Genomic DNA, 25,643 nt, shown 5'->3' with positions numbered 1-25,643 from the left:
ACGAGTGAAGTAAGGCTGCTGCTGATGCCGACGACAACTACGAGGACGATGATGATGATGATGCTAGTTAACTAATATCATTATGCAAAATTATGACTACACACTCCAGGGCCGTGTGGGCTGTGGGAAATTTTGGAAGGGTTCAAACACACCCATTCCAGTTCTTTGTGACAATGTACACCTTGTGTTACTTGCTGTGTTCGTACAGGAGGTGGTGGCAGTTTACTAGACCATAGTGAGCAAGCCCTGTTTATTGAAATAGCGTGTTTAGGAATGTGGCCACCGGGACCGGGCTGTAAAATGAATGCTAGCGATTGAATTCCATTCATCAATCATTTTTTAATCGAGTGGTACAATGGATGATGCACAGCACTGGGGTACCAACCGCTTTTCTCTTCAAGCGAGGCGGATGCTCTACCTCAAGGCCATCCCTAAGCTGAAATCATGAAGAAATGGCATGAACATGCCACGCGAGGGTATCATCCTCGATAGTCGCCAAGGGTAGCAGGCAGTATTCCAAGAAAAGGCAAGAGTTGCAGCGAGTGCCAGAAAGTTAGGTGGACGGATGGGATGAAATATTTGCAGGGATAATGTGGGGTAAAATAAACAGAATTTGAAAAGAGGAGCGCTTGGAAAGAAAGGTTGGTTTATTTTTTGGCGAACATATTTTTTGTTTAATTCTTGCTCAAGTTACGAGCGAACACCGTATACATACCGTGTGTTGCCTGGTTCTAAAATATAAATGTAAGAAAGTTACTGCAAGCCCCGCGCATTTGCATGGCTGTGCCCTTTTATGCTGCCTTCAGGTGCTGTCCGACATCACTCGCCTAGAAAGGGATGGCAGCGTTGAATCTGTAAACCTTCCAAAAAACTTGTGCCGCTGTCCAGGTGGTTACTCAGCTTGCAGTTCGATCATTCTACTACATAAGCAGAGAGCGGCAGCCCTTCCAGCACGCTGCCTTTCGGTGAGAAGGAGAGAGTTGGTGAGGTGCAACAAGAACGGAATCTTGCAACGACGTCGCGAGGCTCAAGGCCCGCTACATATCCGTCAGCTGCTGTTTTAGCATGCGAATGGGAATCCCGGGACACAGGCCATCGTACGCATAGTTTCTCAAGGTTCCTTATAGGCAGAAGACGCACCTCGATGGCTAATCTACCATGACAATTCCGTGTATCAAGAACCTTGACTTGGGCTTGCCTTCAATAATAGGATGAAAAAAAAAAAGTGGGTTCGCCTATATAAATAAGGTGCTTTCTTGAGGGAAGTTTAGATATGGTGTACCATGCATAAAATTTTTATGGCTGTATGACTACAAAAATACAGTTATTGCGCTTTTATCTTATTTTTATTGCAGGCATAGAATAAGCTGTATCATCGCGATATTGTGGTCACACATCGAATTCCATTCTCGGGCAAAACACTGTAAAGCCAAATTAACGAAGCTGTCAGCTGGCGTTCCGTGATGACGGTGGGACATTCACTGGAAAATTTGTACTGGCGGAGTCTCGCATATTTATGCGTGAATGTAAGTGCAAGAACTGAATGGTCGCTCGAGAAGAGCATCTACCTGTCCGCGCTTGAGGGCGAAGCTGATGTTGCTGATCCCCTTGCAGCGGCTGAATGACTTGGTGAGCTTCCGCACCACGAGTGCATACTCGGGCGGCATGGGTCCCGCACCAAGCCTCTTGACCAATTGGTCTTCGAAGGCCACATCCGAGTCGAGCGCGGACTTGGTGAGCCGCGGTCCCTCCTTGCAATCGGCCAACGAGCCTCTGGTCTCTCTACGCCAGTGGCCCTGAAGCGAAAAACGTATACCCGCCTTTGACAGAAGTAACCAGGCTGCGTGGTTTCCGTGTATTGCAGCGTTTGTAGAAAATCTGAAGTTCTTAATCGCATATGTACGGGAGGAAAACCACTCACCCTTATCAGTGAAAACCATTTTTTGCCTCTTGGGACGGTTCGAGAACTCTAAACAAGCCTAAGAAGCAAACCCTTAATCCTGGTTACTTTTTAGTTAAGACGGCACATAGAAAGCCATGTGGCCAAAGTACCAACGCTTCTCCAGTCAAACTAATTGCTGTGCTAGTTGGTGCATTACTCATAAACGAAAATATTCACAGCGCTAACAAACAGATACAAAAAGACACACAGGACAGCAACGCCTCTCTGCTGCTTCCTCGCATTCATCGTGCTTAAGATAGAGCCGTGCTTTTATCGCTGGTCTTCGACCTTAAACCGGAACGTAAGTGGCGAATTGTCTTACACGAAGTATCCAGACAGCTTTCAGTCTAAGACCTCTGATGTGCTGTAGGCCACCCAGTAGTATAACCTGCACTACTTGGGGACCGATATTAATCAGAGCGCGCTCTCATACCAATCCGGGCAACCTCTTGCGCAGGCGGCCGTATGCGGTGACGTCCGTGATGGCCATGAATGCGAGCAGCACGGCGGCCTCAGCCAGCATCACGTACACCTCAACCATGATGGCGGACGAGGGCTCGTACGGCTGCAGCATCGTCTGGCGGCCCTCGGAGGGTCTGGTGCTGTTGCGTGAAAGCAGAGCTGCGGTATTGCAAAGACCAACAAAACAATTTATTTCCTTGACGAGTGAGGAAACGCAGCCCAGCGCATCATTGAGCTCGAAAAATCATTTCTTTACCGGCACCTTTTCTTTTTTTTTTTACATTGCATTTCTTAAAACAGTCAGCTTCGATTGGCACATAACCAAAGTTGTGATAACAAATAAAAAGTGCGGGGAATGGCATAGCAGGCTATGCTGGTGTCCGGCGGAAGTGGTAACCCATGAATTCGCGACTCCTAGTTCCCCATATTTTAGATTCCACGTGATCGTGGATGATGCAGTGCCTTTACAATGAAGTCATACAACCTGCCCTTGTGCTGACTGAAACTAACCAGGCTTTCTTGTTCATCTTCGTAATTATCATGTTGCTGTGTGACATTTCAAGGCACTGGGAGGAGAAAGAAGTACATGTGGAACACTCCAGACAGTGACATTGCTTTTGGTGCGTGTGTTCGACCTGACTGTCTACGGGCTGTGTTTGCCGCTGCTCTTCAGGTCATAGTAACTTTGAATAATCCCCCGTCATGCACTTGGTGGAGTGGCTGGACACCGATCCTGGAGCTCCGCAGTCGCACTCTCCTGACACCTGCAATGCCTGAGGACGTAAGACACCAAGCCGCGCAGGCGGACCAGGCTGTCATCTGTGCCTGCTCCCTACGCCAGTGGGACAAGGCAATATCTTTAGCGGAACCGATGAAATATAAGATTAGCTCACCTCCTACGGACCGATGAGGCTCTACAATTGGGACGGCGACACATAGGTTCTATTTTATCTTACCGGCTTCGCTAAATTGTGGTACCGGAACCACGATGGGGCATCTGAACTTGGACCGGCTTGTAAAGGAATTTCTAAGAAGGTCTTGGCCGCCCGGAGGTCAGCAAACTCCGCGCTAGACAGCGCTTACGAGAACGGTCGCAGCAGATGGGCGAAAACTTTAAAGGCTACATAGAAGATGTCATCGACCTATGCGAACGAGTGAACTTCAACATGTTGGAAGCTGATATGATAAAGCATATCTTGGAAGCCATAGACGATGACGATTTTCAGATATTGTTAGCCCGTGGCTTGCTCACCGTTTCCGAAGTGTTGACGCTTTGCCAGAGCTTCGAGGAGCTGCGCAAGCAAAGGGCGCTGACTGGTCAGCATCCAGCTCAAGTGGGCTAGCCGTACTGACGCCTGCAACTGAAAGCTCTCCTATGCTGCAACAGATAAATGATTTCGTCCGGGAAGAAGTAGCGCATCAGCTTACACTTCTGCCTAGCCCACAAAAACAGCTACTGTATTTGGCCCTGCTCTCCGTCTAGCCATTCAAGAGAAGGTTGCCGAGGCAGTCCCGTCCCCCCATCGTCCCCCTGTCGCCGCTCCGCTGACTTATGCTGACGTGCCGACTTGTTACCGCTCCCGTGACTTACGCCGACTTCTCCAAGGCCTATTGCTAGTCCACCGACTTTTGCCGAAATCCTCTCAAGACCTCGGCCATCCTACCCAACCTGCGATGTCAGTGCCTGTACAAGCGCTGACATTGTCATAGCAAGCAACCCTTATTCCTACTTTTGCTGATTACTTGGCCATAATGCTCCTATTGCCATCGCTGTTGCCGAGTCCCAGCACCACTTGACCAAGCTTCCAGATAATGGCATCCATCACGTGAGTATTCCGCACCTGATGAGCAGACATCGTCGTCTTATCTCTCCACAACGTTCCGCCCTTCCTGGCAGCCGTTCCACTTCGCCGTGACGCCGCTCTATCTCTTCGATGCGAAGTCGCCAGAATTCTCAAAAGGAAAACTAGGCGCTGCAGTTCTTCAGGCAAGAGCTGCGTCCCGATCGAACATTCAAGGAGCTCATTATTCACCTGCCAAATTATAATCGAAGGCATCTCAGTCATGGCTCTTATAGACACCAGTGCAGCGATTGCAGTAACGAATGCTAATCTGTCGGATCGTTAAAGAAAGTGAAGACGCCAGTTTCCGGAATCTCTCTGCGCACAGCCACTGCTGATAACATTACGCCGTTAGCAGCGTAAAGCGCTCGAGTCATGATCAGCGGAGGACTTACTGTACACAATCGAGTTCATCGTGTTGCCTTCTTGCTGATATGCGATCATCCTCGGCTGGGATTTCCTGTCGAGTCAAGCTGCTATCATCGATTGTGCTCACGCTGAAGTCGAGTTCTCGATTTTTTCTTATACCTTGCCAGACACTGTGGGTCTCACTGTTCAAAGGTGAGACCCACAACATGGTGAGCCATGTTGTGGGTCTCACCTTTTTACCTCCCCTTACTGTTTTCCACAGTGGTGAATGCCTCGGCAGTGTCCAGCCCATCGCATCTCTCCTTATCCGTGAGGAGCCTGACAACACGCCGCACTCCGCCATGATTACGCTCAGCCCGCCTTCACCTGCGCCAGCTCCCGCTTCTACACACCTAGCTGTTCCTCCGTTCTATCGACGCCGATCTTCCTTCGCTCAAGAGCACGCAGCTTGTGAAGCTACTTAAACAGCTACGCACTCCGACTCTCATGAAAGTTCATTGGGCCAAGCGTCTATTGTCACTCATCGCATGGGCACCGGCACCCACGCACCACTTCGGCAGCGCCGCTATTGTGTGTCTGGAAACGAACGCCAGGATATTGAAGAGCAAGTCGATATAATGCTCCAAAATCACCATCATCATCATCATCATCATCATCATCATCATCATTATCATCAGCGAGTTTGAGCGCCACGATTGTGGTGCTCTCAGTCGTGGTTCGAGTGAACAATCGTGGCGCGCGAATGGGTATAGTCACGTGGTCTTATTTGTATTTCGCGGGCTTTCTTCCGAGCCCGGAAAAAAAGATATACGTGATGCTTTCGTTATCGCATTTACTGGAATGGGGGTTTCTGAAGGCGCTTTCCAACTTTCCCCTTTCACATTTTTGGTCTAAAGTCGATATTCATTAAATTATAAAAAATTAACACAATTAGCCAAGTAAGTTATTGCAAAACGAAAAATTGCCTGTAGTGTGCAAGGAGGCTGGCAGTTGTATGCAACTGGTTTCACTGACCTATCTCAAATATATTATTTTGTAACCCTTGGTTCAATTTAGCTGGGACACCCGGTATATTTATGTTTCGATCCGAGTCAAGCAAGAGATAGCGGAGGAGGACCTAAGAAAGCGGCGGGCAGCTGAGCTTTGTAGCAGGTCGCAGTTTGTGAATCTCACGAAAAAAGGAAAATCAAAATAAGTAATCTCCTCACGTCACTTAATGTAAAACCGAAACTTCAATTATACTGAGTCGTGTAACTATATAACGTTATTCTGCTGCAGCGATGAGCGCCCGGTCAAGTCGACCAGTGTAATAAAAGGGCTCGGACACTTCTCATCCTGCATAAAAATGCATTCCCTCTCTCGTTTACAATTCTCATTGTAGGGGCGCCAGTAGAAGGTGACAAAATACGCCTCGACGACAGAAGCAACAACGCGTTTCGATTCTTGTTATGAGCGCCCCTATAGGATGACCTGCAGAACGACCTCTGTCATGCTTTTCTATCGAACTGTAGCACTACATAACGATGTCTTCTTTCTGGTCCTTCATTAACGCGACAACACAGGTCGCTATCAGAGTGCCCCCGCACAGCGGTCTAGCGTACCTTTGCAGCAGTACTTGAGCGAGAGCGTGCGTTTCAAGTCGATGTTGTGGCAAGCGTTGCTCAGGAACTCGCCGCCGGTGAGGCATGCGTCGTTCTCTTGCCGCAGCCGCAGCAGGTGCGATATGCCGCGCGTAAGCGTGAAGGTAGGCACGCTTCGCAGCAGCACGACCATGATCTGCGGTAGCAGCGACAGCAGTCGCGCCTCTGCGACTGTCATGGTGTAGTGCACAATCACGGGCTCCAACGCACCCACCAGACCTGCACAAGAGAAGAATGCAGTTTCACAGTAACGGCAAACCTGACGGCCCCAAGTCAGAAACAGAAGGAAGCAATCAGCTCCGCCAGTCAGCGTGGAGAAAAGAGTGTCGGGATGAAGCGAGGCGTCATGCGGAAGACATTTGCCGGCCGAACACATCCTTAAAATGGCCCCCCTAGCTCTTTTTGTATTCGGGAATACCATGCCATGGTTAGTTTTACGGTCTCGTGTTACAACCAGGACTTTAGCTCTCCAAAATAGTGGTTTAACCCGGCTAAACCAAAGTAACCAGAGCGAAAGTGACACGTTTCCCTCGACCCGCCTCTCGTCGTCTCTGCGTCCGCGGCTCCCCTTGCATATACTCGTTCGCATACACGGACTGTGTAAGTCGCTTTTTCAGCAACCTTCTAATTTGTGTCTTTTTTATCTCACACTGACCCTTTAGTAATAAGCTACGCGACACATTATGTGAAAGGCCACCTAACATAGGTGTAATGCCTCGCTTGACACAGCCGTACTAATCTGCCTGCATCGCCTATGGGTGGCCTGCCAGACTCGGAATGCGAGAGTCCTGGAGGGTTCGATCGGCAACGAGAAGCCCCGAGCTGAGCTCCTGCCGCGTCGATATATATTTCAAGTGGTATCGTGACGTCGTACAACTCTTCCGCAGTTCGTGCGAGGTACCATCTGCCTGAGCCATATGGCAATGATTTTCCCTCACAACGCCGACTCCGGATTTCCTGTAGAACAGAGAGCCTTAAACACTAACGCGCTACAATTTGGGAGGACACTTAACCTCGACCAAAGTCTATTGAAGGAGTCTGGCTTCACCTTATTGGCACGATGCGACGTCGTTAATTTCTCATTCGTGTCCACGCATTTGACTACTGCCTCAATTGCTCCACTATGATAGCGCACCTTTTAAGCGCCTGCTCCTCTACCGTGCGTTGTAATCGTCGTCGGTATTACCGAGGTATCATGCCACCTGACAGCCGTGGCAGGTAACAGCAGTGCGAAACGCCAAATGCAACAGATAGCAGTGTGTAGAACGGAGGAAAAAAAAAACTCCTGTCATCTAATTTAGGGCAGGGAAGAGCTATTGGTGCCCCGACGTGGTGGTGCAGTGGTAAGACGCCCGATCTGTGCCGGAGTTGGCGGGTCGATGCCGACCAGGGCGGCTACGTTTCGATGGAGGCGAAACGAAGTGGCGTCCGTGTGCTGCGCGATGTCAGCGCACATTAAAGATCCCCAGGTGGTCGAAATTACTCCGTTGCCCTCCACTACGGCTCCCCTTTCTGTCCTTACACTTTCACTCCCACCTTCCTCCCTTCCCTTACGGCGCGGTTCAGGTGTCCACAGAGCAAGTGTGACAGATACTGCGCCTTTCCCTTCAAATGAACCCATTATTATTAAGAGCTATTGGTTCCGGGTTAATAGCGCCTGTTTGATCAAGCCCTACAAGCGCGCCTGTGTGGCCTAGAAATAGCTTGTCTGATTCGTGATCGAAGGGTTCTGAAGGGTGCCAACAGAAATGAGTCCGCGCCTCCAAATTCTGGCATATCACGTGGTCTCGTTACGTCAGAAACGCCCCGATGAATTGGTGCCCGTTCATGTCCCCTAGCAGCTGCCACTTACCACAGCCATACTCGTGATTTTTCGCTCACATTGCAGCCGCGAACAAAGCGTACACTGGATTTTCTGGATAATGAGGTATTTGTTGCTGTCAGGTTAAAAGCGTAAGAAAAACACCGCGCACACAGCACAGCTCTTCCATACTGCTTGAGAGAGACTGTTCGGAGCAGTTGATGTGTGTAATGGAAAACAGCTTTTGCTGCTGTTGCTGAATTCATGTGCCGGTTTACGCGTATGCAGAGAGATTTCGCTAAATAGGTGGGCAAATTCTGAGTCAATGGAGGCAGTATAGACATCAACAGTGTGTAGAACTTACCAATGAAAAACAGGAAGATGACCATGGTGGAAAGACCGAACGAGCTGTCATTGAACAGACTGGAGACCATGTAACTAAAGGGTACCATGGACAGCCCATGCGCTATGAAGAGGACCGCGAGCATCGCTGCACAGGCGGAAAGTGGAACGTGTAAATCGTTACATGAGCAATGTCACGGGGACAGATAAGATTTTTAGTGTGAAAGCACTAATAGCAATATCACATCCGAGAAAAATCTTAATACGCATCGGTATACCCGACTCCTGATTGGCCCGTCAGATTGTGGCGTCACACTCCAGGTGGCCAGGCGCAGGCAATTCAAACAGTGGTTTCACACGATGTCATCTACTTAACCAGGTTAAACGCTATATAATATAATTTCACAAGCACTACTGCACATGGTGAAATGCAACAAAGAACCTTTGACTTCCGTGTATCGAGCTAGAACGAAAAAAAAAAAAATAATGTTGAGGCTGGGTAGCTTCACACTAAGGAATTCCCCGTTGGAAGCGAAACAGAACATCGCTCAGCGGCAGACTGCAACACGCTCTCGATCTATGCACTGCACGTCGCCTTCTTTATAAACCTTCATCAGCATAGACGCGGGGGCTCGGTTGTTACAGTGCTCGAATGATGAACCCACAGACTCGGGATCAAATCGCGGCCGCAGCGACGACCCTTTCGAAAGATTGAGGCGAAAAGCAATGCGCCCGTTTACTGCACGCTGTAATTATCATCATGAGCCCAATGATACCCACTGCAGGGTGAAGCCCATGTGTCCGAGTGTGCACGCGAGCGACATGTGTAGACTGTGCGCGAAGGAGAGAGCCACCGCGGCTCACATCCTTTGGGACTGTAGCGTAAATCCGCGCGAAGCCAGCGAGAAGACGACGATCCCGCCGCAGCTAGAGGCTGCAACGAGGAGCTGTGATCAAGAGACACAACTCAAGGCCGTCCAGCAGGTCTCGGCAGCTCTAGAGAGGCAGCGACCGAGCGAAACCGAGGAGAGGGGGGGGCAGCACCCCCAAGAAGGGGGCGGCGGCCCTCTCGAACCCGCGGAAGTAGCGAGGGACGTAACAAAACCTCAAGGAGCACAACGCACGAGACTGACGTAGTGGCCGCGTCACGGTAAAAGCTTGTCCTCCCTGCTTGGAGGGAGCCTAACCGATTCTGCAGGCATTTTAAATAAAAGTTGTTCTCTCTCTCTCTCAACCTTGTGCCGCTTTCTGCTACGCTTTTCTTTCGTTGAAACACAATTTGCTGCCTTTAGCAACCATCGGTTATCTTCTCTTAGCACTAGATGCCCTGCAATTTCCCATTTTGTTTTCTTGATTTCCACTAGAATCTATTTAACCCGAGTTATTACTTCAAACTACTCTGCATGCTAAGTTTTAACTTTGTACCTGCTACTCTCCGTTCCATACCTCTGTGTTTTGCCCTCAGCTGAAGTATATCCCTTTTTGTTAGTCTTCACGTTTTAGCCCCATAGGTGAGTACCACTACGATGCAACTGTTACATACTGTCCTCTTGAGCGATACTGCTTAGTCACACACTGCGACTACTTGCCAAATACATTTCATCCCAGTCTTATTCAACTAGTTATTTGCCTTTTGTGGTCCGGATCTGCGGTTACTATACCAGTCCTAAGTAGACATATTCACCTACCACTTCTAATGCTTCAGTGACTATTGCAAACTGCAGTTCCTTTCCGAGGCTGTAGAGCATCCTTAGCCTTCTCCATTTTAATTTTAGGCCTACATTTCTACTTTCCCTGTCTAGATCATGACTTGTTCTTTGCAATTCATCACCTGAATTACGATGTCATTTGTTATGTCTGTAAGAAGAAGGAAAAGAAAACGCATGGGCCTGCTACTGGCTCTGTAGCTGAGCCACCTCCGCTGCCTCGAGCGGACAGAAAAGAAAATAGAGAAGAAAGAAAAAGAAGACGGAGAGAAGGACGCGCGCCGCAACAGCCGTCGTCCACCACCAAAGCGGTGGCGGGTGCAATGACGGCAGGCTAGTCCCCGCCGCAAGCGGTGGTGACCCACCTGTCCTAGCCCCATCAGGGCCAGGATCACCCACCCACACCTCTCACTACGATGTCAGTGCACGTTAAAGAACCCTAGGTTGTCTAAATTTCCGAAGCCCTCCAGTACGATGTTCCTCCTCATAGCCTTCATTGTTTTGGGACGTCAAACCCCATGAACATACGTGCTCAAATGGTTACCACGCCCTACTGGGTTTAACTACGTTAAAACAGCCATCGTTTTTTAATTTCACCAGAACTGTGCTCTAATACCAAGAACCGTAGACCACCTAGAATTCAATATATTACCTAAATATTGCGATCGATGTGCTGTGCGATGTCTTCGCACGGTAAAGATCCCCAGCTGGTTGAAATTACTTCGTAGCCCTCCACAGCGGCTCCTATTTCCCTCTTTCCACTTTCACTTCCACCTTCATCCCGTCCCTCACGGTGCAGTTCAGGTGTCCACAGAAACAAGTGCGACAGATAATGGGCCTTTCCCTTCCCGTGAACTAATTATTATCATTATTACCTAAATATCACCAACGGTCAATGATATATGCGCATAAGCACTGCAGTTCTCCTGTACTCAGCTTCAGCTGCTATACGATGCTCTGTCATCCACATTCTTCGCTCGTCGCTTCCAACGTTTTTTCTACGCAGTGACACCGCGGTCGCACTGAATGGCGCAATCTCCGGGGTTAAGTACACTGGCGGTTCCTCTTTAACCGCTGAAGCTTAGCTGGCCTTCTTTTTTTATATTAGGCGCAGCGTTACTTTCGCTGCATGCATGGTGCCATATCGGCCTTTTAGAACTCTGCTTTTTTAATTTCCGCGCCTTTCCCTGCATTACGCGCGTTGGTTGAGAAGAAATTTGGCGTCAAAAGACGGTCGCAGTGTGCGCTCTTATTGGGTGTACCGAGAGCACGTGACTAAAATCAGCACTCTGATTGGTGGATCCCAGTATCTTCTGCTAGGAGCGCCACCTCGCATGCGAGACATATCTTTTCAGCGTCTTTGTCGGGATTTTCGGAAAGCAGAAGTTTCGACCCGATGTCGCAGCCACGGGTCAAACTTAGTACGAGGCACAAGTTCGGTAAGGAGAGAAGAGTCTCATCAACTATACAAGAACGTTCTGCGGCGCCTCTTTCTGCGACGTGTGCTGCGGGGCCAAAGAAAACCTGATAAGCGCCACCGGCTGAATATCCCGATATTTCTAATGGCAACCGCGTCCACCGCGACACAGCGTTGTGATGCCCTCAGATCTCGAAAAGAATAAGGCCAAAGCCAACGCTGGCAAAGGAGTGTCCACACTTCTTTGACCACAAGGCTTTGATAATTTCAACCATCAACTGAAAGAAGGTGTTCCGGCTATAGAACATCTCACGATGTCTAGGTCATTTAAAAGGAGGTTGCTACTGCATAATAAACGACTCAGCAGCTAGCATTTATGTCTCTCATTTCGTAACATTGGCGATAACACAATGCGCGTCTTTCTTTCCTTCTTCCTGTTCTTTCTTCTCTATTATCTCTTCTGTCTGCACAAGGCAGCGGAGGTGCCCCGCCGGGCTGGTGCAATGATAAGACGCCCGACTACTGTGCCGGAGTACCCGGGTTCGAACCCGACCTCGGCGGCTGCGTTTCAATGGAGGCGAAACGAAGTGGCGTCCGTGTGCTGTGCGATGTCAGCGCACGTTAAAGATCTCCGTGTGGTCGAAATTACTCCGTAGCCCTCCACTATGGCTCCTCTTTCTCTATTTCCACTTTCACTCCCACCTTCCTCCCTTCCCTTACGGCGTGGTTGCGGTGTCCACACAAAACAAGTGAGACAGTTACCGCGCCTTTCCTTTCCTTTCCTTTCCTATATATAAATCAAATAAATAAATCAGGCAGCGGAGGTGGCTCAGCTACAGAGCCAGTAGCAAGCCCGTGCATTTTCTTTTCCTTCTTCCTACAGTCACAACAACATCACGCTGCATGATCTACAAACGTAACACTCACGTATATGCCGAATAAATCACACTCATCAGTGAATATAAATCTGCTTACATTCACCTGCATCGAAGTTACACCACCGTGTCCAGGTCGTTTAAAGGAGAATTTGGCGCAAACATTTGCATTAACGGCGACACAAAGTACAAGGAACCTTTCAGCAAGTGCTATCAAAGCATTATGACGCGCGTCACTGCGCTTTGTACCGATAAGGTGTTCCTAGAGATCTGGCTCCGCAATGCAGGTGCACAGGAGGTACTCACCAATGTACTCGACGTTATGGAGACATCGGTGGCTGAAGCAGATGATTGGCACAAAGAAGACTGCGCATGCGCCTGCGAGCACGGTATCGAATATGAAGTTGCTCAGCCAGTAGATCGCTTCAGAGACTCCGGTCATCATCTGCAGGTGCTTGAAGTTAGAGCAGCGCTCGGTGATTGGGAACACCACGAAGCTAGCCGTGTGGAAGCAAAGCGCCAGTGGTGTGAAGATGCCCATTAGCACCTCGACGAGCATAGTATCTGCGCTGAACGGTAGCCCGGCGAAGAACCGCCTGCTCTGCTGCAGAATGTGCAGGTGCAACTTCTCGCCGTCGTCGCCGCCCTGGCGGTTTTCAGAGGCCGTCTCGTTATCGTACGGTTGGTTGATGAGCCGGAAGCGAGCCTTACGATGCCCCGTGATATTGCGCAGTACGGCGGAATGGTACAGGTTCACCAGGAGCGGAGCAGCGTGCGGGCACTGGCCATTGAACCAGAGCGTAGGCTGCGTAGTGAGAATGATCGCTTCACGTCCCTTCTGACTGCAACGCGCTACGCTGTAAACAATATCGCACCTTTAAGGGTGCGTTTCTGTGTCTACAACTCACATCGCCAAGGACAGGTGCACCTTTCTGGAGGCTATGAACATAGACACGTGAAAGGTGTCATTGTTTAGGCGAAAGCCTTTAATGGCTCATACTGTCGGCGTTCGTTCGTCCGGTTGCACTATAGCTGCCAATCAAATGACGTCATCACCTAAAACAGAATCATGCGTCATCGGAAAAATAAAAATCCAGCCTCCGCCGGGAATTGAACCCTCCACTACGGCCCCCCTTTCTCTCTATCCACTTTCAATCCCACCTTCATCCCTTCCCTTACGGCGCGGTTCAGGTGTCCACAGAGCAAGTGTGACAGATACTGCGCCTTTCCCTTCCTATGAACCAACCAACCAACCAACCAACCAACCAACCACATCATAATTGTCCTTGTCTACAGTGAGGATGATAGTAGCGATGACAATGACGATGCAATTAGTGATAATTACAATGATGAAATTGGAATTTATAATTACGGTGCATTTAGTTGGTAATGATAATGAGAGCAAACGTGATGCACCGTGTGCACCATCAACGCTCAGGCTTTCGCATATAGCGCTGTGCTCTCGGAATTTTTACTACACTATACCTACTGTTTCTGATACTTTTCGCACCCTTCAATTATGGTATGGGTGTGTTTCACGGCGTATTGGCCTTAAGCCTCAGCTTTGATGTGCAATATAAGCGGCCTTGTATAGCTCTAGACTTTGGATTAATTTCGGCTACCTGAGGTTCCTTAGCAAGTACTGAAATCTAGCAGCACAGCAGTATTCCTTAGGGTATGTTGGCCTCGATTAAAATGGACTTCCGTGGATTAAGCTATTCGGGGAGCAATGTCGGGTCCCATTAAAAATAAAAATAAGGATGTGAGAGTTTAGAGCGCGGGCGTCCAGTACCGTGGCGTTCCTCCTGAATATGACACCAAAGAGCATCCGGTAGATGTAGACCCTGGGGTTCTCGCTGGCGAAGTCCAGTAGGTGCGAGCTGATGTGGTCGGCGCTGATTTTGGTGAGGCGGATGTCTTCCTCGGAAAGGAGCTTCTTGAGGTGCCTCATCACGGGGTGCCCACTCTGATTTGCCGTGACAAAAGCTATTGGCGCAAGGCCGCGCAGAGTCTTTGTCGTGTACACCAACCGGTCTGTGTAAAAGTCCGACACCATATTGTCCTCAGTGAACTTGCGCTGCAGGTACGTCGCCAGGAGCAGCACACTCACTGGAACCACCCAGCGCACCTGCGCAGTTAAGAAGGTAGCCCTAACTGCAGCTGCACGGCTGAGAAAAGAGCAATGTCAGTGGCAAGTTTTAGCATGGGTACCGCATAACCTCAGACGCTATAGGCACTGCGTGCCTGAACAGGTGAGGTTATAACGCGTTGAGGGCCAAGTGGTCATCATGCTAGCTACTCCTAAATACTGTTGCTTAAAGTTATCTGTTAAGAGTATCGGCAAACTATTTTCAACGTGATACTGCTTGTGTGTGCCGATACTCACTACAATGGGTGGTCCAAGTGGTCACCAAGCTAGCCGATGTGGGTCCGATTTCCATCTCAATAATGCTGCCCAAGTTAGTAGCTCGTGCCATTCCAGCCATGAGATGTGGCCTCGTGACGGCCAACAAACTGCCACATAACACGACTGTGTCGCGCGAGTCTCGCTGCTACGCCAGCCAGGAGGTCTCAGATGTCACTGAACAACTAAATGGCGGAGTCGACTATTTACTATATGCGAACACACTGAAATCGAGCGGATGGCTGTGAAGCATGGTGTATGGCTAGCGTACCACGGGTGGCTGCCAGTCCCGAAGCCACATGTTGAAGCGCTTCTTGAGCAGCCAGGCCAGCTGACGAGATCGTGTCCTACCTCCGACGGCCCCCGAAGGTTTGTACACCTTTTCGTTCTCAGAGGACATCGGGGTGGCCTGTTCAACGCCAGAGTGGAAGCTTGGCTCGTGGGTCACCTGTACCGGGCACAACGTGTGCAGCCGGGTAAGTATTGAGAATGAAACGGATGGAAATGTTACTGCAAGATGGCTTTCCATCTTCATAAAGATATATATTTGGTAAACATGGTAATGTTCATCACAATACCGGCTGAGCTGACTCGGCTGCAGAGCTAGATGTGGTGACATTGAATTCCGGCTCTCAGTGGCACATTCGATAGAGACGAAATAAAAACACGCACTTTGTGGCTAATATCATGAGTCATCCAGTGTTTGGCGCCCTTGTAGCCCACGTGCAGCTTCCTTACATATAATCTCACCTCTATCGGCTATTAAACAACTCCAGAGTTACAAAAACCTTAAGAATTACTCGGAGATACATGGTCAAAATAAGAAACCAAAATGCATCCAGGTAGATAGATACAAGATGCAAATAATATCATTCACCCACAAGCCTGCAATTTGATTCCCGCTCCGCTCTCCCAATCTGCTGTAAGAAAAAGTATACGTGACCTGATTCCCCTGTGCACTTACCCTCATAACCTAAAGAGAATGGAGGTAGTGTCCCTTACAAGGATCAGGGCTAGGGCGGCCCTTACCCCGTCAGTGACGTGCTGAAGGGGTTATCAAGAAAATGCTAAGTTGAGCATATGCCCTAAGTGTCCAAGCTGGGCCGCTGAGGTGGATCTTCGCCACCTTTTATGGGAATGCCCAGGAATACAGCCATCAAGAATAAGATGAGTGAAAGAGGTTAGACTGTCGGCTTCAATGGGGCAAGACCTGCACTTGTAGCTAATGAACATTAAGAACCGAGCTTTGGTTCGGTTTCCAGAAGAGAATAATCTATGCGAATTACTTTAATTTAAAGACAGCCAAATTCTACGCCAAATGACAAGTCTTCGAATAAAAAAAAAAAGCATCATCAGCCGGACTATACCCACTTCAGTGCGGAAGCTTCCTCCAGGTAACCCGGTTCTGTGCTAGATGCCATCTGCAAACTTCTTAAACTCATCCGCTCACCTAACTTCCTGGCTGTTACCCTAAGGGGCCATCTAGATTATCATCTAATAAGTTATATCATTATCGCAAAACGTCTCGAGAGTTGGCAATGACATGTGAAGCCTCGGTGTATAGGAGACAAAGGGAACATATGAATGTCTCTACATTTTCAGAGAAGACAAAGTATGAGCGAGATAGGGGGAGGGAAATCAGAACGGTTGGTAAGAGACCGGTCGAGGGAACCTTTGGGGACCTAGATGTCACCAATAAGTTTCGAGGGGTGGAAAAAAGAAGTGTAAAAAGGGTTACTACGTGTTCCGCTCTGACTGATGTATTGGATCTCACGGTCTGCATGTCAGCTTTTCTGTCCGAGGGAAGCAATAATGCTAACCCATACTCCGCCACATGGACCGCATTCGTCATCTCTGAATGTTTTTCTTCTCACATACCCTGTTCATTTTCGCCTTTTACGTTTCAACTAGGATACCATAAATGCTTGTTTTTCTTCTAACCCGCTCTGCCTTCTACTTGTCTCTTTACGTTACGCTTATATCCTACATGATATATGCTTCTTACGTGCCCATTGACCCTACACTGTGCAATCCAGATGCGCGATTTTCATTTGTGGTCCTCAAACTGGCGACACTTGACAGCGTTGAAAACCTATCTCCCCGCAAAGAAATTCCAGTAGTGAGTCTCTCACGCCACCCCAAGAAGTTTGGATATAAACCGTTTTTAATATAGTTGAGCTCATCAATAGCACGCTGTAGTTGAACTTTTCTGCCTTTCTAGATGCCAGCGTTCCGCTTGGGGCATCAAGTGCCACCGTAGTTCTACGACGAATGCGGTTTGCTACAGAGGACGCATGTCTAGACATTTGGGTTTTCTTCAATCAAGAAATTAATCCCGGCAGCAAGTTTTCCGGCTTCTTACGTCGTGTAGAGATGGAGCTGCTTGCAGCCTTTACGGTACAGCTGCATGACACTTCTCCGAGCGCAATTATTGCGTTGTCCCAGCCCTACATACAGCACATGAGATCTTATTCAAGACCAAAGGCCGCACACACAGCGGCTTAGCGGTTAGAGTGCTAGGTTGCTGAGCAGGAGCAACTGTGTTTGAACACGGCCACGGCATCCGCGTTTGATGCTGGTGAAGCACAAAGGCCTCCGAGGTGTGCCACGTAAGTGCAAGTTAAAGGCCTCCAAGACGTCGAAATTATTCTGAAGTGCCCCACTATAGCGCCTCTATCTCCCTCCTCTTACTCGCCACCTCCTCTGCCACAGTTCAGGTGTCGGCCGAGAGCGAGAGACAATTCATTGTGCTTTCTTTTCTTCCATCCAATTGTTACTAATCCGAAAATTGTTTTTCAAGAAAGGAGAGGGTATCTACTTCAGATGAAGGAGCTGCTGAAAGAAGAAAGAAAGAGGTAGTAGAGGAGGCCTGAGGAATAATTTCGACCATCTGAGCATCTTTAAAGTGCAGTGATATCTCGCAGCACACAGGCATCTTTAAAGTTTCGCATCCAGATTTTCAAGGCCTCTAAGCACCTTGTCCAAGACTTCCTCGAGCGACGACATAGCGACACTGATGGCGCCAATCTTGAGGTTGTTCCGCTCGCGGTCTAGCTCCTTGAACATGGCAGTCAGGCGCCGGGTACCCGGTTTGCCACGCATGGCGTACTCGACCTCGAGGTTGGTGTCCTGCTTGACTACCGCTTGTGGGATGTGGCGCTTGAAGAGGGCCTCTACAGCGGCCGCGTCGCAGCCGTCCTCCTTCGCTATGCGGATGTTGTAGCCGGCGCGGAAGCGCTCCCTCAGGAAGCCCGGTGAGCCGCAGCACCACAGCAGGCCCTTGTTCATGATGCCTATCTTGTCCGCCAGCACGTCGGCCTCATGCAGGTTCTGCGTGGTCAGCAGGATGCAGCAGTGGCGCCGGGCCTTCAGCAGCAATTCCCACACATCACGCTGGCTATGAGGATCCATGGTCGTGGTCGGCTCATCGAAGATCAGGATCTTGCACTGCAAAGTCAACGAGGAAGCTCACGAGGGGCTCGACAAGGGCTAGCCGCCCCCTCGAAGTTCTTAGCGGTCATCACTGTTGGCGCTTCAACTTGGTGGTCATAAAAGCATACACAGACCCGAACAAAGTAACACAAGTCTAGTTGCAGGATAGCCTGCCGTGGTGGCTCACTGGTGCGATGGGCTACTGCGCCAGTGAGCTTTTGATTCAGCTAGCTGCGGCAGCGCTTTGATGGAAGTGAAACGCAAGAAACTGAGGGGAAGGGGGGGGGGGGGGGGGGGTACTTAGGCTTTAAGGGTATGACGCTACAGCATTGACTTTTGTCTGGGGGAGCCGCTGCAGCTGCAGAAGCTACAGCTACGAATGTTACTTTGGTGCAAATATTGAAATAAGTTGCTTTTCAAAACGGTCTATAGCTTCACCTAATGTCTGAATTAAGCCAACGAATAAAACGCCGACTCAATGTTTTTTCTCAATGATTAATATTAAAGTGCAAATTAATGCTACAAACTAGGCCAGGTTACCCCGACAGCCCTCAGTCGGTTTCGCAGGCCTAAGCGATGATTTGGAATTAGCCTACATGGATTCCGTGCAAACATTTGATTCTGTTTAAACCTCAGAAGTCATGCAGGTATTGTGGAACAAGTATGTAAACGTATTAGGAAATATATATAACGGATAGGTAGCTACCATAGTCCTCCATAATGGAAGTAATATAACGAGGTCCGGCAGGGAGAGATCATCTCTCCATTGATGTTCACTGGGTGTTGAATACAGATTATCATAGGTCTAGATGGGTAAGAATTGGAAATAAAGTGAATCATATTACCTTATCAATCTGGGAATCACTGATAGCATTGCTCTAGTGACTTAACTGTAAATCATGGTGAATGATATAAAAACGCAAACCAGATTTGGGTTCAGAAAATTGTTGTACAGAAAATTAAAGCATTGATAAATGGTCTTGAGCGTGGAACAGCAGTATAGATGGGCAGTAAGACTTTAAAACTGGCAGTACAATAAATATACCTAGGCCAGGTCGTGACCGCATGTCTTGACTGTGAACTGAAATAATTAGAAGAAGAATGGGGTGGAGTACACTTGGCAGGTCAAATCGTAAATGACAGTTCACCTTTAGAGGGAAGTATCCAACAGTTAGTTCTTTGGACTTAGCTAGTTAGAACTTCTTTAGATAGAGCGTAACCAGAAATGTTGAACTTAAATTGAGAGCAGTGCAGTAACCTGTGAAGAATAAAATAGGGACAAGAAACAAGCACGACCTAAATGCATTCTATCATGGGAGGTTCCCTTGCGATGCATTAGAAGCACCGACCATAAGAACGGCATAGAGCACGACCAGTGCTCTATAATCCACAAGTGTCGGTCAGTGTCATTTATGTTCTTATGTCTCATGCCGCACTGTCAAGAAACGAGTAAGACAATGGTGAGTAATGCACATACCCTTATTTGTCCTTCTGTTTTCGGACGACGTGCACAGTGGGGGATCTCACGGTGAGTGTAGATGTATAAGGCACCTTTTTTGCGTGTTTCCCTTTCCCTACCATGCATTGTTATTACGCAATAGTTAAGAAAGTAAGCAAATCCACATTTCATTCAATAGAACATGCATACGTAGTTTCTCGCTCTAAACGGCTCACCTTGGAGGCGACCAGCAACGTTATAGCGACGCAGAGTAGGCGCTTCATTCCGTCCGATAGGGTAGATGGACGGTAGCTCATGTAGTCAGACATCTGGATGTCAGTGAGCAGCAGGTTGATCTCTTGCCGAATTCTGTTCGTGTCCAGACCCTTCAGCTGCAATATGAAAAGGAGAAATCGCGAATCTTGCAGGTTTCTTGCGCATTTCCTTGGCCGCTACTGTCGCAGCTTCGACTGCGGACGCCCACGTTTACTTCTAGAATGTGAGCTTTCTCGACTTGTTTTCAGTGTTCGACCACGAACGACGCTCAGGCCCCCCTTAATGACATCATGCAAGGTTCGTGAGATCTGCCCCCAGTCTCTGCGGGACATTTAGCACGTAAGCAGAATTCTTTTTAGTCCGCGACGTATGAGCAGTGAAGAGTAAGAACTTCGAAATATAGAAATATAGACGCGAGCCGCTTACCATGGCGAAGAACAGCAAGTGCTCCTCGACGGTTAGCTCGTCAAAGAGCACGTTTTTTGCGGGGCAGTACGCGATTCGCTCGCGGGCTTCTTCCGTGTGCAACACAACGTCATAGTTATCGACGATTATCTGGCCGCTCGAAGGATGCACCAGCCCTGCGTCCAGGGGTGAGGATACATTCTCATGAGTACGTATAGATCGATCGTCTGATAGTTGAACACGTCACTGTCGTACTCTAGCGCTCCATCTGTCCCATGTTTGCAAGTGTCGAAACAAGATTTACAGCACGTATGGTTAGTCAGTGGGCATAAATCAATTTCCTGGTCGCCCAATATCAAGTTACACTTTATTAAAAAAACTCTGGAGTAGTGCATTGGCACTACTTTCGTACTAAAAAGAAATATTTCACTGCAGGAGTCATCACAGTGCCCTCTAAACCATACATGGCAAAATTACTTTTGAAAAGGAATTAAATTACATTACTAATTACTTTGCTGAAATTCGAAGAAAAGTAATTAAATTACATTACTCATTACTGCTCCCAAAAGTAATAAAATTACATTACAATTATTTCTACTGAGTAATTAAATTACTTTTAAATCACTTTATAGTTTCCAACCATGCAAAATCTAAGCAAAGCTAGTTAGCAAAACAACTTGTTCTCCAGACGCGACGCACCCACATTCTTTCGTCTTCCCGCCAAATTCCGTCCCAGAGAGCTATTCCTTCTCTCTGCTACAGTACGTGCGATTACAAAAACAAGACTACCGCAAAAAATAAAAAATAATAAAAAGCATGGTCGAACGGTCCTGAAATTACCGGAGAACCCAGCGTCTTGCTGGCCCGGAGCTGTCTCCGCCATTGGAAGCGCCCGAGAAGCTAGGTTATTTATTGCTTCCGCAGTCCCAAGAATCGATGTCGGCACATTTATGCTCACTGCTCAGTAATGCTCAAGCCACGGTGCCTCACGTCATGGACCCTTCTGCCTATCTCCCCCAACCCCAATCCTCCTTCGCCCCGTGGTGTTGAGTGTAACCAGGCACCACTGTACCCTAGCCGACGCAACAGGGAGTGCCGGTACGCCGCGCTCCAAACTAGTTTTAAGCTGCAGCCTTCTTGCACCATCTCTCCAGCATTCCCTTGACGCCTTGTATCCTGCTGCTTAGAGAATGGTTCAGCTCTCAGACGCACTGTTCTGCACAACTCTGTCCCCCTTTGCCGATCCGTTACGCTGGCTTCGCTTGCCGCACGCCGTTCCTGCTTTCGCGGCACTCTACTTCGTCGTCTATTGAAGGAGTAGTGGCGCATTTTAGTAAAGGTAATTTCGAAAGGAATTAATTACTTTTGCTGCGAAATTACTGCCAAAACGTAATTTATTACATTACTAAATTACCAACCTGAAAAAGGAATTCATTACATTACAAATTACCGAGAAAAGTAATTAAATTACAGCAATTCCATTACTGTAATTCAATTACTGCCATGTATGCTCTAAACCATATGCTTAGTAATCTGCCTGGTTTCTAAGAACTCATTCCGTTTTGTTACAAGGCCCGGCTCACGGCTCTTTAGTTCGAGCGTCTTAAGCACACGCTTGTCCAACTTATATGCAGATTTATATTAGCATCAGCACAAACATCTTTACGTTTGTGAAAAATAGGCTCACCCGTAACCATTTTGATAATCGTTGATTTACCAGACCCCTCTTGGCCAAGAAGAACGGTGATCTGGTGCCGAGAAACCTTCAGGTTAACATGTTGCAAAAGGAAGTTCCGGTAAATCTGCAAAGAGTGACAAGGCAAACACATCGATGCAGGCTTAGAGCGAAAAGTATATTATCGGTACAGGCTACGGATATTTGACAGTGCTACTTACAATAAATCTAACACTAAATTTTAGGGATGATTTTGTCAACTCTAAAACTCATTCAGTTGACCGCAATTCACATGTTTCAGCTGTAGAACAGTAATATATTATAATTTGTTTATACATTGTGGTAAAGCGTCTACTGTCTTTTAGCCCAAAGGATACTATGAGGAAAGACAATTTCGTCTGTCTCCTGTTTCAACGGGGAGCTCACCTTCTTCAGGCTGATGACCTGAATGGCAGGAATAAGGTCTTGGGGATCCGATTCAAAGAGGCTGGGGTCGGCATTCGGCCGGCTCTTCACGTTCTTCGCTGGCTGAGGCACCCAGTAGCTTTTCTGCGTACACAAAACGACACCTGACGCCGGCTACACCAGTATTTGTCGCCGCGAAACATGCCAAGGGTGTCATGGAATATTTCACAGAGAAGTTCAGCCGGTGTGTATACCACTGCACTGAGAAGTGACTCCCGATGTCGCAATATGAAGAGACCCACCGACGTCAGGCACTCAAAGACACGAAAAAACAAACTGTTCGTGTAGTATTGCAAAAATCTTATTACGAGTGCTAACGGGCGCTTAGTTTACATTTTCTCTGGTTATTTTGCATCTATTTTCAAGCATCCGTGTCATGCTACTTTAAGTTGGCGTAATGCCGCGAGTGATCGCGTTTGTTTTTATGGCCACATAAGCAACTAATACTGCAGTGTGCCAAACGTGTCTTTTGATCTGTTTGCGACACAGAAAGAAGCTGTTTCTAATTGTTTAATAAGTGTTGGATCATACTATAAAAATTTATTTTTTCATTTTAGTCTGCGTGATTGTAGGATCAGACAAAGCCGCAAAGTGGCCTATCGGTGAAACTGCGAGGTATAAATTGCCACGCCTATGATAGACTCCACCATTTGCCGAACATACTGCCGCACTTCTGCCTGCAATATGCAGCTAGTAATTACGTGCCATTATCTACTGGCTATTCATGGACGCTTCAATTCGCCATCATCACCTAGCCACATACACTAAACACCAGATAACCAGATGGATCCGAAATTGAAAATGGATATTGGATTCTTATATCAAGCGACACGAATTCTTCCAGGAACATGGAAACGCAAGGCGCATAAAGAGTAGGCGAGATTGGCAGTGAATGTGTTATTGCTCATCTTCACAGAGGATGACTTTTCCTCACTTTGTTGAATTTCGAACGTGAAGCTTTGTAGTGTTCGAAACTTCTAGCACGTGGCTTCATCCCTTTGTGACACCGATTTCTGATCAATTTAATTAGAATGATTGTATCGGCGCAAACGTTGCTTCTGCATTGCTTGAGATCCTTGTGCTTTCCACGCTTTGACGAAAGTTCTTCGCATGCTTTAAATCGAGCGCCCCCGAGAGCAGCGGGTATTCCTATTCCAAACTCTGTCGCGTGCAGTTTCTGTTATCGCCACTCATGAATTGTTCAGGCTTTTGTGGGCACAAGTGAGACATATACAGTCCCACTTTCATTCTCTTCTACAGTGAGCTACGCACGTCGGCGATCGCGCTATTGGCTCAACCATGTATAAATTCCTCGGTGTGCGTACCATAAAAGGGAACCAGGGTGGCTTGTGGATTCCCGGTCCCCATGGAATGATGTTGTCCGCGTACCAGATGAGGAACACCATGAGGAAGCATGTGCAGATGTTGACCATCATCAGGTCGGACAGACTCACGTTGTCCAGCGTCGGCCCAGATTCATTCATGTTACCCCAGTTTGCGCCACCACCTGTTGAGAGCGGAATGAACTGGTGCACCCACCTAATTCGCATGTCCCTCAGATACAGCGACGCGCCAAGTCGTGTTACTGAGGTTAAGATTTTGCCATTCTTGTAAGCTCATTTTTAAAAGAAGCAGCTGTGCTGCTCTCAGCTGCCACTCCCGATCAAATTGTGCGGAAACTTCCACAGTTACAAACAACATTCTGGAGCAAGTGAGCTTGCTCATTTTTGCTCCAAAAGAAAAAAATATGAGCGGGGGCATCTTAGGCCCCTCCTTTAGGAGTATAATGTGACGCCCTAATGGCTTCCGTCGGCCGGCTGCCCGTTCTCATCCTCCCCCGCGTACATGCACTTTCCTACTCGTATCCCTTAATTCGTCTGTAGGCTTTAACGTTCCAAAGCGACTCGAGCTATGAGGGGTGACGTAGTGGTGAGCTCCGGAAATTAGTTTTTAACCTACACTGATATCGCACAGCACACGGACACCTCCCCGTTTTTCCTCAGTCGAAAAGCGGCCGCAGCTGCCTGGATTCGATCCCGCATCCTTGACTTCAGCAGTCGAGCGCCATGACCACTGAGCCACCACGGTGAGTTTAATTCCTCAATTGGTACCTCTTATCTCGCGCGTAACCTTTAGAACAAATTCTTAAGTTACCATATTACGTCAAAGGGCACCCGACAGAGGCACGGAGCTCGGCTATAATCCAAGCCTTACAAGCCTGTGGGGCGCAAGGACAACTTGGCAAGACTTTGAATCCAACATTCCCGGTGAGTTCGACTGCCCTCTCAGCCTCCCATCTCCCAGGGTCTGTCGTATTCAGCTGCGGCCACCTGAGCCATGTCATGTGGTGTTATGTCGTACAACCCACCGACCAGTTCGTGCATGGTCATATCACCCGCCATTTAACACCTGCCAAAGACATTGCCCGTGATTTTTCCCTCACAATGCGGACAGCGCCTATACGCAGGAGTTACTGAAGAACGGGGCCTTTAACTTTCTCGCTTCAATACAGTGTTAAGAAGTCCCTCCGTTGCCGCTGTCTGACCAGGGCACAACGTATGTAGGCACGCGTACGCGTATACCGCCTGGTGGTGTCGAACGCGACATAACTTTTACATTATGAATTATTCTCCGCCTCAAACCAACCATGGAATGCCGTGAACTTTGTCTATTAGAACATATATGCGCATGGTAAGCACTCTGAGTCTCCATTGAAGCATTCGGATTTTTTTTTATTCACTCACGCTATTCTGGAAATCGCCCTGTCACTCAGAAAGCCCTGCGCGTTCATAAGGCTAGTTTTGATGCACTCACCCAGTGTACTTCAATATTGCCAGTTGCGAAACTTCACATAGCATCCAGTGTAACAGAAAATGGTTAGTAAATATTTCGGTGCTTACGAATAGTGGCGGCGCCCGCGGTTATTAAAATAAACTGTACGTGTCTAAGCTGCAAACTTTCAGGTTGTTAATAAATGCACAACCACCTGGCAAATAAAATCAGCTGAAGAAATGCAATAGCAAAACTGTTTAGACGCGCCAGTCTTGGAGCTAATTAAGACATATGCGAAAAAAGGAACAGGGCCTTTTAGAAGGCGAGGACGGCTTTTATTGACCACATCTCGATCGCGTCAAAGTCTATATAAGAACCCGA

General features: G+C 48.2%; 1 protein-coding gene across 1 annotated transcript in view; it reads right to left on the bottom strand.

The window, feature by feature from the left end:
- Positions 1–25,643, bottom strand: part of LOC146185506 (phospholipid-transporting ATPase ABCA3-like) — a 50,180-nt gene that overhangs the window by 12,514 nt on the left and 12,023 nt on the right. Inside the window, exons 6-18 of the mRNA XM_084606457.1 lie at positions 23,816–23,997; positions 22,452–22,574; positions 22,038–22,152; positions 20,372–20,526; positions 19,906–20,061; positions 17,776–18,246; positions 15,071–15,247; positions 14,188–14,523; positions 12,702–13,200; positions 8,420–8,545; positions 6,216–6,473; positions 2,376–2,563; positions 1,569–1,820 (exon numbers count right to left, since the gene is read on the bottom strand). Coding sequence (XP_084462583.1) covers positions 1,569–1,820; positions 2,376–2,563; positions 6,216–6,473; positions 8,420–8,545; positions 12,702–13,200; positions 14,188–14,523; positions 15,071–15,247; positions 17,776–18,246; positions 19,906–20,061; positions 20,372–20,526; positions 22,038–22,152; positions 22,452–22,574; positions 23,816–23,997 — 3,038 coding nt within the window. The remainder of the gene's footprint in view (positions 1–1,568; positions 1,821–2,375; positions 2,564–6,215; positions 6,474–8,419; positions 8,546–12,701; positions 13,201–14,187; positions 14,524–15,070; positions 15,248–17,775; positions 18,247–19,905; positions 20,062–20,371; positions 20,527–22,037; positions 22,153–22,451; positions 22,575–23,815; positions 23,998–25,643) is intronic.

Source organism: Amblyomma maculatum, chromosome 6, assembly GCF_055883805.1.
Source record: "Amblyomma maculatum isolate TAMU_Amacu chromosome 6, ASM5588380v1, whole genome shotgun sequence".
Classification (NCBI taxonomy): Eukaryota; Metazoa; Arthropoda; class Arachnida; order Ixodida; family Ixodidae; genus Amblyomma; species Amblyomma maculatum.
Note: the sequence above shows the minus strand (reverse complement) of the source record. Positions and strands in the feature narration are given on the sequence as shown.